Genomic DNA, 14,390 nt, shown 5'->3' with positions numbered 1-14,390 from the left:
CTAAGTAGCATTTCTTATGTCTTTGCGTAAAAATGCATATGCTTTATAAAAGTAGTTTTTATAGTAAATAATGTAATCATTAATAACATAATTATTGCAAATTGCATTTAATATTTATTAAACGAATGTTCTCGAATATAATGCTTTAAAGAAAATGTTAGAATTTAGTTTCCTGTTATGTATTCTTTAGAGTATTTGTAACAAATGGAGGCCGTTTTGTAAATGAAACTATTCAAAGGAAAATAGTCTTTGTTTGTTGTATGTATATTAATCAAGCTCCTGCTTTTCTATGTAATAAAAACTTATAAAAATAAATAATATACACAAAAATTCAGGATGGTGGAGAACACGAATTTGTATAAGTCACGATATAAATTTCTCACTTTATATATTTCATCAAGGAACTGTCAATGAGTGAGCCTGTTACTTATAGAAATAAAGAAACAAATTAAAAAAAAATAATTCTTAAATTGACATACTTTATGTAAATATCAGTGGTTGTAATTGAATTTAAATTATTCTTTTAAATCGTTCCATAGTTTGTAAACCAAAGCATTTCAATATGTGCGCATTTTTAACTTACTCTGTTCCGATACCATATATAAAAAAGAAAATGAACAATCCACCATTATTCAAACAATTACATATTTATGCATACGTGCGCAATATCAAAATTCTTTGATTCATACTCGTTACGGAGAATAGACTTCTAGAAACGCTACACATTTAGAAATAAAGTAAAATTGTCAACGGAAAATAAACAACATTACTGTTTTCAGTTAATTTTTTCATATATCCTAATATCGTATGAGATACAATTATTATGGATTACAGTAGAGGATATTATTAAGAATGGTAATGGTAATTATGTTAATGTAGAGTTATACCCTACTAAAGGGTGTTTCTCAACACAAGCTCAATAGTCCTTGACCATCGCAAGTATTATTTTATTAAGGCAATGTCACCTTTATTTGATAAAAATAAAGGATAAAAGAATGAGCTATTGAGATAGTTGAGACTGATATAATCCTGTTCTGTGCTTCTGGTCCACAAAAGATCCCATCTTTCATATAGTTCAAACATTATTATTATCTTTGTTACTATGATTATCGTTATCTTCATTTCTTATATTCTATTTATGTATTTTGCGAAATTAACGCATATACCGAGTGAATTGCCTAAAACTGAAAATGTAAATATCTCGATTATTTATAATAGAAAAAAACTTTTAAAGAAATGTTTGATTTGAAAGTGCTTATATAGCAGGTTTGAAAACTATTATTTGAAAGTCATATTTTTTTTAAATATGGGGATTATTGACATTTTTTTAGACGAAATTTGATTTTATTGCCTATAAGAAAGTTATAAAACAGATCAAGATAAATTTCAAAATTAAAATATAAAATCGAGATCAATTTAATATTTTAAACGAGCAATACTATAAGAGAATTTGCATTATTCGTGAATTTCGAAAAGCGACATATTTCATAGTGATCACAATGCAATAGGTAACGAATATTTTGAACTTCTCTTCATCTGGTCTACAACTTTTATATTAGCAAAAACATCAAGTTTTAATTAAAGAAATGTCAATAATCCTCATATTTTAAAAAGATACAATCTTCAAGTAATATCTATTAGCATATATAAGCCTCTTAGAATCCAAGATTCTTCTTTAGAAATTCTTTTCTATTGTAACAAGCAACCGAAATATTTAAATTTCCAGTTCTAGGTGATTTACCATAACGATGCATTTTGTTTTTACTTAAAGGAAGAAATTGATGGTTATTATTTTGAAGATTACATATATTACATTTTTAATGTGTAACATTGGAAAAGAACATCCATCAATCGTTTGTTAAGCGTATTTTATGAGCTCTGTTTGTGCGAATTAAAACGACTTTTTACATTTTGCACGTTAACCACTATAATTAATTTTCAAATTCATTGGTTGAGAAACACCAACTTGTTTCATTATATCATCTAACATTACACCATGTCATGAGCATGTAATTACATTCTCATAGCACCTGAAGCAAACAGTGAACATTCTCTCACATGTTTATTTTATTTAATTATAGTCAGTCATTGGATTTATTTTATAACAAACTCTCTCATTCGTGAACATTGAATCATTGCTTAATATATTCTCAATAGAATCCTAACAGACATTCATGTGAATTCGGTACAGTACATAATTTAATGGACTAAGATTGTAATAAGGCCTCAGAACATGTAATTCACTGTAACATCTCATAACTAATAGCATTATTATGCTAAACATAAGAATTTTAACACAATTAATATATTAAATAATTATGTTATGAAAGTATATTTCTCTTTTATACTTGTATACAAGAGAAATAATAAAACAATTATATATGAGGTTTACGTTATATTATTTAAAAAAGTAATGTTCATATGAACATGTATTGATAATAATTATAGGTGTAATTTTTAACGTTTTTATTGTAAATCATTAAGATATTTGAAAATTCTATGCAAAAATTCATCTCGCTAGTCTCCCCAATACCATATTTTATTCATTATAAGTAATCCTATCAGTTATGAGTTGTTACATATATCTACTGTTCAACCATTTTAATGTAGTGCTCTTCAAATATTTATACAAACATATTTCAATGGAGAGTACAAAGTGCTACAAAACAATTCCAATATCATTCACTTTATAATCATTAATATATCTACTTTATAGACTCGTTATGTATTTTTAAGGCCATATACGAGTTTTAATACAAAGATGCTGTTTCTTTTAAGCAGTATTTGATATATTGTTTAATTTCGAAATTTGCCTAGTTATAGACAAATAGACCACACAGCCTCGACAGAGAATGTTCACAGTATAAGACAGCAGCACAGATATAGCTCAGCTCAGCCTCACTTCACCATTGCTAACCATGTTCGTATCATAATGGTTTAAATCAAATGTTTTTAGTCATGCATACATACGCGCATACATATGTATTTTGTATATGTGTATATATGTATGAATGTATATATACGCATAGGTATATTTATTCGTACAATAACCCTTTACATCTCATAATTTGTATGGATAGAGTACATCTAGATCTACAGCACTGTTTACTGTACAGAATAATTATTGAAATACTAGCATTCATTGAATAGTTCTCACCAAGAATAAATGTGTATCAATGCTACAAAAGAATAAAATAAAATAACCCGTTTGTATTTTTATAATGCATTTAGTTAATATTGCTTATAATATAAAGAAGTACATTTGAAAATGACAGACTCAATAACTGAAAAAAATTAGCTTTAACATGTACACAAGACTGCATCCATGATTGATATTTCTTATTAATATATATCCTGAACTTAAAAGTTGTTCTAATATCTATAAGTAAGTATTACACAACAACGTATAGAGTAACAATAGTAACAGACCATTTTTACATACATGTCTATTATGGCAGAATGGGTCATGTGCCGAGTTATTCTTGGCTACTGTCAATTCTAAGCCAACATTATAGACATAACTATTATAATCTTAAATAGGACGTGCATGACTGAATATCGATTCAATAATTATCATTACACGTCATCTAACTACTTTCTGATTTAGGGACTTCTAAAAAGAAAAGTCTATAAAATGTTAACCTCACAAATAACAATACGTTAATAGTTTGATTTACATAAATTAATATCACTTAAAGGATTATGCATATTATAAAAATATTTAATTTCTTAAATAATTCGTTATCATATAGTGTAAAAATTCTACAAAAGATATTATCTTTAGATTTCATAAAAACTGACTATCCATAACGATAGAACTATTAAACATAATTATATTGTGCTTTAATTAACAAATATAAAACTTTTTATCAGTGTTTTATCTATGTTTGAAGTATCAAAGAATTTTGTCTCCACTTTTATCTAAAAAATTAAACTTTCCTAAGAAGCTTCTAAGAGGTTAATATTCTTTTCTATAATTTTGTTAATTGTAGCACATAAAGCAATAATCTTAAAAGGAAAAAGAAAAAAATATAGAAATAAGAAGCAATTGTGAATATAAAAAGAAAAATAAACGTGATCAAATATGTAACTTTTTAGAAGCCCCATAATAATTTATTTTCATTCAACATTTGTCTCAAATCCTTCTCACTCATTCTATTGTAAAACACGCAACATTATTATAATATAAGCCTATTAAAATGGCATTCAGTATTTTCTTATAGGAATATTTCATTCGATATATAAAAAAAATATACAATTTCGACTACTCAATAAAACGTTTAGTAATCGCGAATTTGTACTGTCCGAATGCCATTTTGGTGTAATTTACACTTCTCGTGGACTAGTACTACAAAGTTGTAGGCCTGCCCATGAAATTCTAATTAAAATATTATGTTAAATTTTTCTAAATTAATATTTGTATGGGATTTATATATATATATATGTATGTATATGTATACATATATATTATAGATATATGTATACGTATACATACACACATACACATATATATATATATATACACACACATATATATATATATGTATGTATCTATATATAGCCAATTCACAGTGCTTGTAACATGTAATCATACGAAATAGTCGAGGTACATTTCTTTACAAAACTTTCTTTGTGTCATTATTTTTTGAATGTAAATATGTTTACATATACAAGATTTCACACGATCTTATTTCTTCCAAATACTTGATTGTCACATAGTGACAATTATGTTACATATATGTAATAACATAAATGAATATATATGATTTATTGCTAGTGTTTGTAGAAAGAAATTTCAAAATGTAAAAGTTTTTAGAAACCAATTACCCCAATTATTTCCTATAATGTCATCGTCGCAAGCTGTAAATGACTTATACTTACCTGAGGAGTTGCCACTCCTTCGCTAAAAACCCTTTAATTGCACATCAGCTTTAGTGCTTATTAGTTTTTTTATCAAGAGTTTTTTCATGTTTCAGCAAGTTAATTTGCTATGTCATTTTAGTAATTATATCGTCTTTTTTGGGCAAGATTCTAGTAATGTAACAACATTACAATGCGTCTAATTAATAAAACTGGCTTCATGCCAACTTCAAATTGTTTTCTTCATTATAGGTGTATAATTCAAATAATTTAAAATTTACAGTTCTTCCTGTAGAACACAAGTGGATGTACTCAAGCATATCCCATCAACTGGCTACTATATTACATAAATGCTTGGTATACCACCACATTGACGTGATCAATTTACGTGCAAAAGTTTCTTTATACTATATTGAAACTTGTAACATACATACAGAACACACACATAGATGCACGAGCTGATGTAAAAACGCATCTGAATGTACACATTATTAGCGCTGTGAATCATTTGCTGGATATCGCATTCTTCGTACAGCTTTTTTGATCTTTCTTGATACAGGTGGAGGAGCGCTGTCATACATAAATATATACATTTATAAAAACAATATACTTAAATAGAATGTATTTATGTATTTATTAATTAATTATTAATTAATTCTTTATGGTCCTAGTACTTTTTAGCATTGATATCCTATTTTGTTAGAATTATTTTCACTCTTTTTTTAGTTCCTCTTTTTTAATTTCATTTTCTTTTTATTTTTTTTTTAAAGGTTCAACCCTTTTTCCATAGTTCTTTTTTTTATATTTCATAATATATACATTATAATAAGATAAGCTACATAAAATTCACTTCTTAAACAAACAGTGACTGTTAATGAATGAGTACTCGTATCACGATATTTCCATACTTTGACTATGAAGAATTAAAAATAATTGTTTCAATACTTACTTAAATGAAATTGGTGCGCTACCACCAGTAAAATTAAAAGAAGGTGGTGTATTAGGATCAAAAGAAACAGCTGGCGTAGAACTTGGAGGATTGAAATTATATTCTCCAGATGGGGTAGAGATAGGTTCCTAAATTAAATAATATTTTTATTTTTTTTTAATTAAAATATCAACTTATATTAATGATATATTCCATATTTTGCTTCATAATTGTACCATTACCATTCTGCCAAAAGTGAAACCTCCAGAGGTTGTTGCAGGTGTTGTATTTCCAAAATTAAATCCTGCATTAGCTGATGAAGTAGATGAAAAAGTTGATGTTGATTGATTTTGATTATTTTGCAATCCACCAAAGAGTGAAGTTGCAACTGCTGATTGACCAAACGCTGGAGCTTCTGGTTTTGGTGCATTGAAAGTAAAGGTACTTCCTGTATTAGTTTGTGCTGCATTATTAAAACCATTGCCTCCAAACAAATTGTTGGTCTGTTGTGTATTTGAACTGCTACCAAATGTGAACAATTGCTTTGGAGCTGATTCAGTAGGATTATTATTAGCTGAAAAATTAAATCCAGTTCCTGGTTGTGATGCTGTTTGATTAGATGCTGCACCGAAAGTAAATAAATTTGAATTTGATACGTTGTTATCATTTGGTTTTGTTGTTGAAAAAATATTAGGTGCTGAGGCACTACCAAAATTTGAGCTATTGTTATTTCCAAAAACAGGAGCCGATGAACCAAATAAAACAGCATTACTTGTTTGTGAACCAAATGCTGGTGTTGCTACTGCTGCTGGTGTACTAAATACAGGAGTTGTTTTTTCCGCATTTCCAAATACAGACATTTTGTTTTCAGATGTTCCAAAAATAGATTTGTTTTCAGAATTTCCAAATACTGGTACTTTCGTTTCTGATGTTCCAAATAAAGGTGCTTTATTTTCTCCTGTAGCAAAGGTTGATGTACTGGTTTCTCCTGTGCCAAATGCTACTGTTGTTTTTACATCAACATTGTTAAATAATGGCATTGTCTTAGATACACTTGTAAAGATCTGTGGAGTTATTGGCGTTGCTTCTACTGTACTACCAGTTGTTGGTGGACCAGAGGTTCCTACAGATTCGCTTGCACCAAAGGAAAATGTAGGTAAAGTAGAAGTAACATTTGATGATGATGATGTTGCTATTTGTCCAAAAGTAGGAGTAGTTGTAGTTTGTGTAACTGCTTTTGCATCAGTAAATTTAAAGGAATGTTGACTATAAGTTGGAAGACATGTAGTTGCTGGTATTAATACACTACTGCTAACTGGTACAGTACTTGAAGCAGTAAATGAAAATGTAGAATTAGGCGGATTTTCTAAAGCATTATTTTGAGTAGTCGTTGCTATTAAAGAAGTATTATCATAAATTTTTGATGTAAACGACTCTGTAGTACTTGTGTTTGGTTCAACAGTTTCTTTTGTAATATTTCCTAAAACAGATTTTTGATCTTTTTTTTCTGAAATATTATCTTCTGTTTTACTTGTTCCGAAAGTGAAAGGAGTTGAAATTGTAGTTACAGGTAATTGTTGTTTTTCAGACAATAATGTTGAATTTTCATTTTTTGATACATTAAAAGAAAAGGATGTGTTTGTTTCTTTATCTGATTCAGTTGATTTATTGCTTATAATAGTCTTGTCACTCTTTGCATTAAACTGAAATCCTATATTGCATACTAATGTTTTTGGGTTAGCATTCGAAGTACTGTTATTTATATCTGTCTTAGATACGTCATTTTTGTCATCTTTAGGAATACCAAATGTAAACTTTCCAGTATCGCTTGGTTGAGTACTACCAAATTTAAAATTATTTATAGACGAATCTCCGGATTTATTTGAATTGTCAGCTTTGTCAATGCCAAATTTGAAATTGTTTGATCCAGCAGGAATACCAAAATTAAATTTTATATTTGAACTTGTACTTGTAGATTCCTTCAGTTTTGTACTTCCGGGTTTTACACTACCACAAGAAACACATTCCAAGTTTTCTGCTTTATTTTGTAACATACAAGTATCACAAGTCCAAGAACCCTCAGGTTTTTTAAATTTATCTCCAAAACCACTTGCTGGTAGCTTCTGCACTTCATTAGTCTGATCACAATTAGCACTTGGTTTAGTAGTATTACAGCAGGGGCAAATTGTAACAGAATCAGTATTTCTAACCATACAAGATGAACATTCCCACGAATCTTTGCTTGGCTTAAATTTCTCCATTATATCTGAATTAAATGATTGCGAAATATTTGAGCTTGTATTCATTTCTTGAGTGGAAACAATTGCTTGCATATTTGTGTTCTTATTTTTCTTTTGCCTTGCTTTTTTTAATAAATTTGGTTGAGACGCTTTACAACAAGGACATGTAATAATATTAGCGTCATTTCTTAGCATACAACCTGGACATTCCCATGAACCTTCGGTATAACCCTTATTCATTAATTCAGATTGTGATATGCCTGCTGGAGATGTATTCGCTTGATTTAAATTCCTTCTTTGTGGTGCATTACAAGAAACACATCTAATATCAGTTAGCTTATTTGTTGTAGAACAAGATATACAATCCCATTTAATATTGCTAATTCTGAAATGAGATCCAAAGCAATCAGTCACAGTTGTTTTTGCTTCTACAATATTACTTGAAGTTGGTGGAGATATTGTATTGGAGGTTTGCACATTGAATTTTGGTCTCAAAGCTTTACACGCAAAACATCGTGTTTCAGAATTAATGTTTCGAATTAAACATTCATCACATTCCCATATATTTAATACATTTTGTTTTGTATCTTTGATTAGATTTTCAGGTTTCTTAACAGTTGAATTATTCATTTCTTCACTGGCAGAAACAATAGGATTTTCATCGCAAGCATCTTCTTCAATACTTGTATTCAAAGATGACTTTGCCTTATGCAATGAAGATGCTTTCTCGAGAGATTCATTAGATAGTATATCCACAACACTACCTGTTTTCAAATCGCTAGCAACTTTAACTTCAATTTTGCTATTATTATCATATTTTCCTTTGTCTTTAGGTCTAGGAGCTGTAGATGAACCAGACCAGATAAAATTGGATGTTATCGTAGATCCATTGTTGTTATCTGATAAGTTAACCAAAGAATTACTCAAATGATTTTCAGCATTAATTGGACTACTAAATGTGAAATTATTAATAGATTGTAAATTCTGTGTTGGATTTGTGACTTTAATTGGACTGGCAAATTTGAAATTGTCTTCTTTCCTTGAAAGATTTTTAGTTATTGTTTGAGGTAATGTAAAATTAAAATTGGGTAAAGAAGATATTGGTAGAGGTACACTTGGTAAATTAACTATTTCAATAGTATCTTCTTCATTTAAATTTGTTTTAGCTGTTGCCTTAAGTTTTCCATTATGTTTTGTATTTTCATTTTCATCAGATCTAAAGAAAGAAAATTATTTTGGATAAAATATATTTTACATGTCTGATATTAAAATTTGAAAGTTACTAGAATTTAATCATTTAATGCCAACCTAAGTATAAAAACTTACCCCAAACGATATTCTTGAATAGGAGGCGGTGGTCCACTATAAGCAGAAACAATTTTTCGTGCTGCCACTGTTGTGTCTTGTAATTTTTCACGTCTTCTTATCTTAATTATAGCGGGTACAGTTGGCACAATTAATTCTCGCGTTGGAGGCCGTAATCCTACACGAGCAGATGGAGATTCATTTTCTTCTCGCTGACGTTTTTTACTAATTGAAGACGGAGTAATATTTGTGCTTTTTAATGGAATTTTCTTAGCATCTGATATAGGCGATGAAAAATGTTCCAGAGCTTCCAGTATTTTTCTCGCTGTTTGACTCATACCTGATGGGTCAACCGTTGTATTTGAAGGTTTGACTTGGACACTTGGTCTCTTTGGAACTTTAAGTTGAATCTAAAATTATAAAACTCATGTTATTAAAAATATAAAAATAAAAATATATAACATATACATACATCAGTTGTATTGAGTAGAAGAGACTTTGCTTGGTTTCGTTTATACAATTCAACTGCATTCGCTCCTCCAAAGGTGGTATTTCCACTATAAAAAGGGGACAACAAACGAGATGCACGGTCCAGCGTGTTAGTCATGACAGATGCATTAAAACTTGGCCTATGATTACTTAAAGTATCACGAGGATTGTTGTCTACAAACAATGTCCTTGGTGACTGTAACTGATTAGCTAAAATAAAAATATAGCGTAAGTTCTTAAGTAACGTCATAAAATGATTAACAAAGATACATATAAATTTCTCTTACTAAATGTTAATTTCTCATCTATAAAGCGTTTCCTATTAACAAATGGTGAATTATAAACATCATGAGAAGGAGCTTCTTGTCGACTGGTTTGCGGTATAAGAGAGCTGCAACCACTAGTACTCTCGCTTGATTCTGAATTATCATCCATTCCATTGGCTGTACCATTATTTGACGTGGAAATTAGGAGATTTAAATCGGACCTTTGTGTAGCTACTGGTCTGCTATCTAATTGTGTGGTAGGTGTAGAACATATTAAATGACCTATCCCACTGGGTCCAGCCATAGAAGGTTTAAGAAAATCATCTCTCTACAAATTTTATATTTATAAAGTTATCTTTAATCATTTAAATATCATAATTATCAACCATTTAATTTATTTTACCGTATCATTTTGCACAGAATATTTTCCTCTAGAAATTTTAGTTTTATTATTTGATGTTATAACATTTGATCGAACAGAAAATGTTCCAGGTGGATGGATAATATCTGTACGAATTCGTGGTCGTTTTGATGGTGGAGGCTTTTCTATATCCTCTTCTGGTTCTACTTCTTCAAGGTTTTCAGTATCATTTGAAATATCTCCATTTCCTTGAGACGTATTGAACCATTTACTGATCCATAATGGTTGGGGTATAAAGTCTGTTACTTTAGTAGCAACTTTCTTAACAAATGACTAAAAAGAACAAGTATAATGTTAAAACAATATTATAAGGAACAAGAAGTAATGTAAAGAAGCAAAGAAAATATATATATATATATATATATATATATATTTATACATATTATATATATATATTTTATCATAAATATAATACGCAACATACAGTAATTTATAATTTCAACATAAATATTTAAAAATTAAAAAAATAGGTTCATGTAATTATAAAAACTTTTATATTATAATATGGTTTATATGAAAATAATTCATAAAAATAAACAGTAATAGCACATACTACAGACCTTTTTCATAATAAATACAAGAAATATAATGATTTTAGATTTTCCTTCCATCTTTACATCATAGTATAATTAATCTTTACATTGATATCAAATAGATAAAACTTTATTTTATATTGTTTATAAGATTAATATATGATGAATGTCTGTATGACACTTTTACAATTTATTAAACTTGTGGATATTTATAGCTACTAAAATGATTAATTTTATATTAAATTTATAGTATTGTAACAAGTGACATTACAACAGCAAAGTATATACTTCTATATTCATTAGAGATCTTTTCTATCTTATATTATCTCGATTTGTAATATATAAAATAAGAGAATGTAAATGTTATTTATAAATATTAATTATACCGAATTGCCATTCGTATTATGTAGAAATGTGACATAATTATAATGAAAATTAATGTAAACTATCTATGGAATATCGAAAGATAACATGGATTCACGACGACGCTACACGTGAAAATGTTGAGACTTTAGAACATTTACATTCGATAAAACAATTTCGTTGAATTTGGAAGGGAAAAGTAAAAAATATGTAATATTAGATGTTTTTCAAAAGCCTTCTTAAAGTCCTCTGTATTTCTCAGAATACGAGAAGATGTCAAGGTTACTTGTCGCTTCCAAAGCGATGGCTCTTACGCTAAAGCACGCAATCGCGCATAAGAGTCGTAAGAAAGATTGAGGTTACTGGGAACTCACATAACCGTGACATCGGGATCTCATGTGAGCGCATCCCAGGAAAAGGGTAGTCGCACAGGACGCATTATACAGAAGGAACGGTATTCGGGAGTAGTAATCCGTTGGTCGTTCTAATTTCGGTACAAAGGCGCGAAGGACCGTTGAAAGGAACGCAGATTCGTTTCTCTCGCGGGCAAATCGTGCCAATATGACTCTACTCACGTTGTTCGTATCGTAAGGCTTCGTACTGTGCGACGATGATCGTCTTGAAGATAAATTCCCGCTACTTTTAGCCATCTTTGCTGCCGTTTCTCCTTCTTTTATGGATCCAGCAGCACAAGTACTGATGATTTCGACTGTCGCATCCCAAAAATTGTCACTGAACCACTACCTCGGAGACTGCGAGCCACGAGCGAAAATATGGCCGCTCCAAAGACCGCCACCAGGGCGCCAGAGATTTCTCACAAATACGCGCTCCGTGCGCCTGCCCACGTGACGCAATACTTATGCGTCGTCCGTCGATCACGACAAGTATGTTCTGAAATACACCTATCACTACTGATTTTATATACGATACTTTTTTCCTTTTCCAGAAACGTTTTTTACGAAAGTATAGAGGAATGTTACTTTTTGAAAAAATCATTAGTTATACTTATTCATTTTCTTTTTTTCACGCCATAACAAAGATATTCATCGATTTTAGATGATTATTGCTTTACTACGATAATAATTGAATATAATTCATAATTGAAATTAAATAACAAAATTATGTTATGTAAAAATTCCAGTTTTATGTTCAATAATCGAAAATAATCGAAAATTTTAATAACCAATCATATTTGATTACTCTTCTAGTTGATATCGTTGATATCTCGAAGCAGTCAAAATTTCAATGTTTTCCTATTTTTCTTATAAAATATTCATGTTTAATAATTATTTACCATGTTTTCTTATGCTGCTTATAAAATATTCTTGTTTTATAATTATTTTATCTATAAAAACAATGATTCTTTTCACAAAAAAGTATAACGAACTGCATTTTAAAATTTAACCATAATTTCTATTATAACGTAACAATGTACTTTATCCGTGCTAACAGCGTGCTCTAGTGGTCGTTTCCAGTTACTTGCTGCATTTTAAATCGTAAGGGAACGTAAGATGTAAAATAAGTTCTGTCCAATTGATATGACATTGTAAAAAAAAAATATATTAAGTATCAAATTGTATCAAGCAAAGAATTTTTTTCATGATAATGACAACTATATTAACTATAACGAAACAAATGGATTATTACCTACACATTTCACATGTTCATAATATTTAAAAGCTTACTTCAACATTTCATAATTCTATAAACATACGATAAAAACAAAATTTGTAAATATGAAAGAACACAAGTCTTTAAACCGTAGTGGTAATATATTCTAGGACAATATTCCATGAAATTTATCAAAAGAGTTTTCTTCGGAAAAAATAATTAATATATGACGTAGAAAGTAAGCAGAAACCTGAAAAGAAGAGAGACGTTTATTAAATTACCAAAGATGAAACCTTCGAATAAGTGAAATTCATAATTCGTAAATCAATGATCCATTAATTATTATTTATTATTGATTATCCAATTCGATTTAGAGGGAGAGGCGATAATAATTTTATTTCATGACATAAAGATCGTTCGTCTTTTTTCTCCATAAACACGAATAACATGAATAGCACGAATCAGTTTCACTTTCTCTACACGATCAGAATTTAGAAGCTGTGAATTGCGCATCCGATTGGTTTCACTTTATGAAGTAGATAGCAAGTATTATAAGCATTCAACAACGGATTTGAGGTCGCGCATATGATCGTCTGGCTATGATTAAGATTGAAACAAACAGGGAAGGAAGGATTTGACACATGGGTGGTTCGCCGTCGAGCCACTTTGATGAACTTTCTTCGTCCGCTTCTTCGACTCGTGATCAACCAAGTATAGCGAAACGCAATTACGCATAGAAAAAGTGGTACAGCAATAAATCAAACGGTTTAATTCATGCAAATAGAAAAATATAACGATCGAATATCGCAATGAATGCGATCGAATCAGTATTTGTCATTTTCTGTTTTATCTTCAAATGGACATTGACAGGATAGTATTTTTAAAAAGCAGATCCCGATAAATGGTTATTAATCAAATAACAGCAAAACTGGTTTATATTATATTTAAAAAATAAACATACTTAACATTTACTCGTAGTAAAATTCTTATCATTCCTGCTCGCTTTCTTAGCAATCAAAGTAGTTTGAATAATCAGAGCATACGACTGATATCTTTGAACTTGCAGATAGTAATGAGTGAAACTGATAATTTCCTTTCCTTAATGAGAATTCGTTAACAAAATGATTATCTTCGCTGGTTAAACTTCTTTTTTTTTAATTAAAATCATATTTGCACGTAAAATAAAGTATATATTTTTACTAATTCACTGTATTTAGCTTTTGACATATAAAAATTCTTTTTTAAATAAAAGTTTGTACAATCGCATATAGAATCGGTTAAATTTCGATTGATTTCGAATGACCATCGATAGAAACATATATACGATGAAGAAGCAATTTGTTCCGGTCACTTTGATAGACAAAGAATGGCGAA

General features: G+C 29.5%; 1 protein-coding gene across 1 annotated transcript; it reads right to left on the bottom strand.

Annotated features, from left to right (window-relative positions):
- Positions 1–149: 149 nt before the first annotated feature.
- Positions 150–12,202, bottom strand: LOC118442879 (uncharacterized). The gene is made up of 8 exons (XM_035869131.2): positions 11,981–12,202; positions 10,492–10,782; positions 10,110–10,416; positions 9,806–10,032; positions 9,355–9,743; positions 6,031–9,244; positions 5,810–5,937; positions 150–5,430 (listed from the first exon to the last, which is right to left on the bottom strand). Exons 1-8 carry the CDS (start codon positions 12,053–12,055, stop codon positions 5,352–5,354), a joined length of 4,710 nt encoding a protein of 1,569 aa, XP_035725024.2. The 5' UTR covers positions 12,056–12,202; the 3' UTR covers positions 150–5,351.
- Positions 12,203–14,390: the final 2,188 nt, after the last annotated feature.

The sequence above is a fragment of the Vespa mandarinia genome, chromosome 2 (assembly GCF_050613455.1).
Source record: "Vespa mandarinia isolate Hongniang chromosome 2, ASM5061345v1, whole genome shotgun sequence".
Classification (NCBI taxonomy): domain Eukaryota; kingdom Metazoa; phylum Arthropoda; class Insecta; order Hymenoptera; family Vespidae; genus Vespa; species Vespa mandarinia.
Note: the sequence above shows the minus strand (reverse complement) of the source record. Positions and strands in the feature narration are given on the sequence as shown.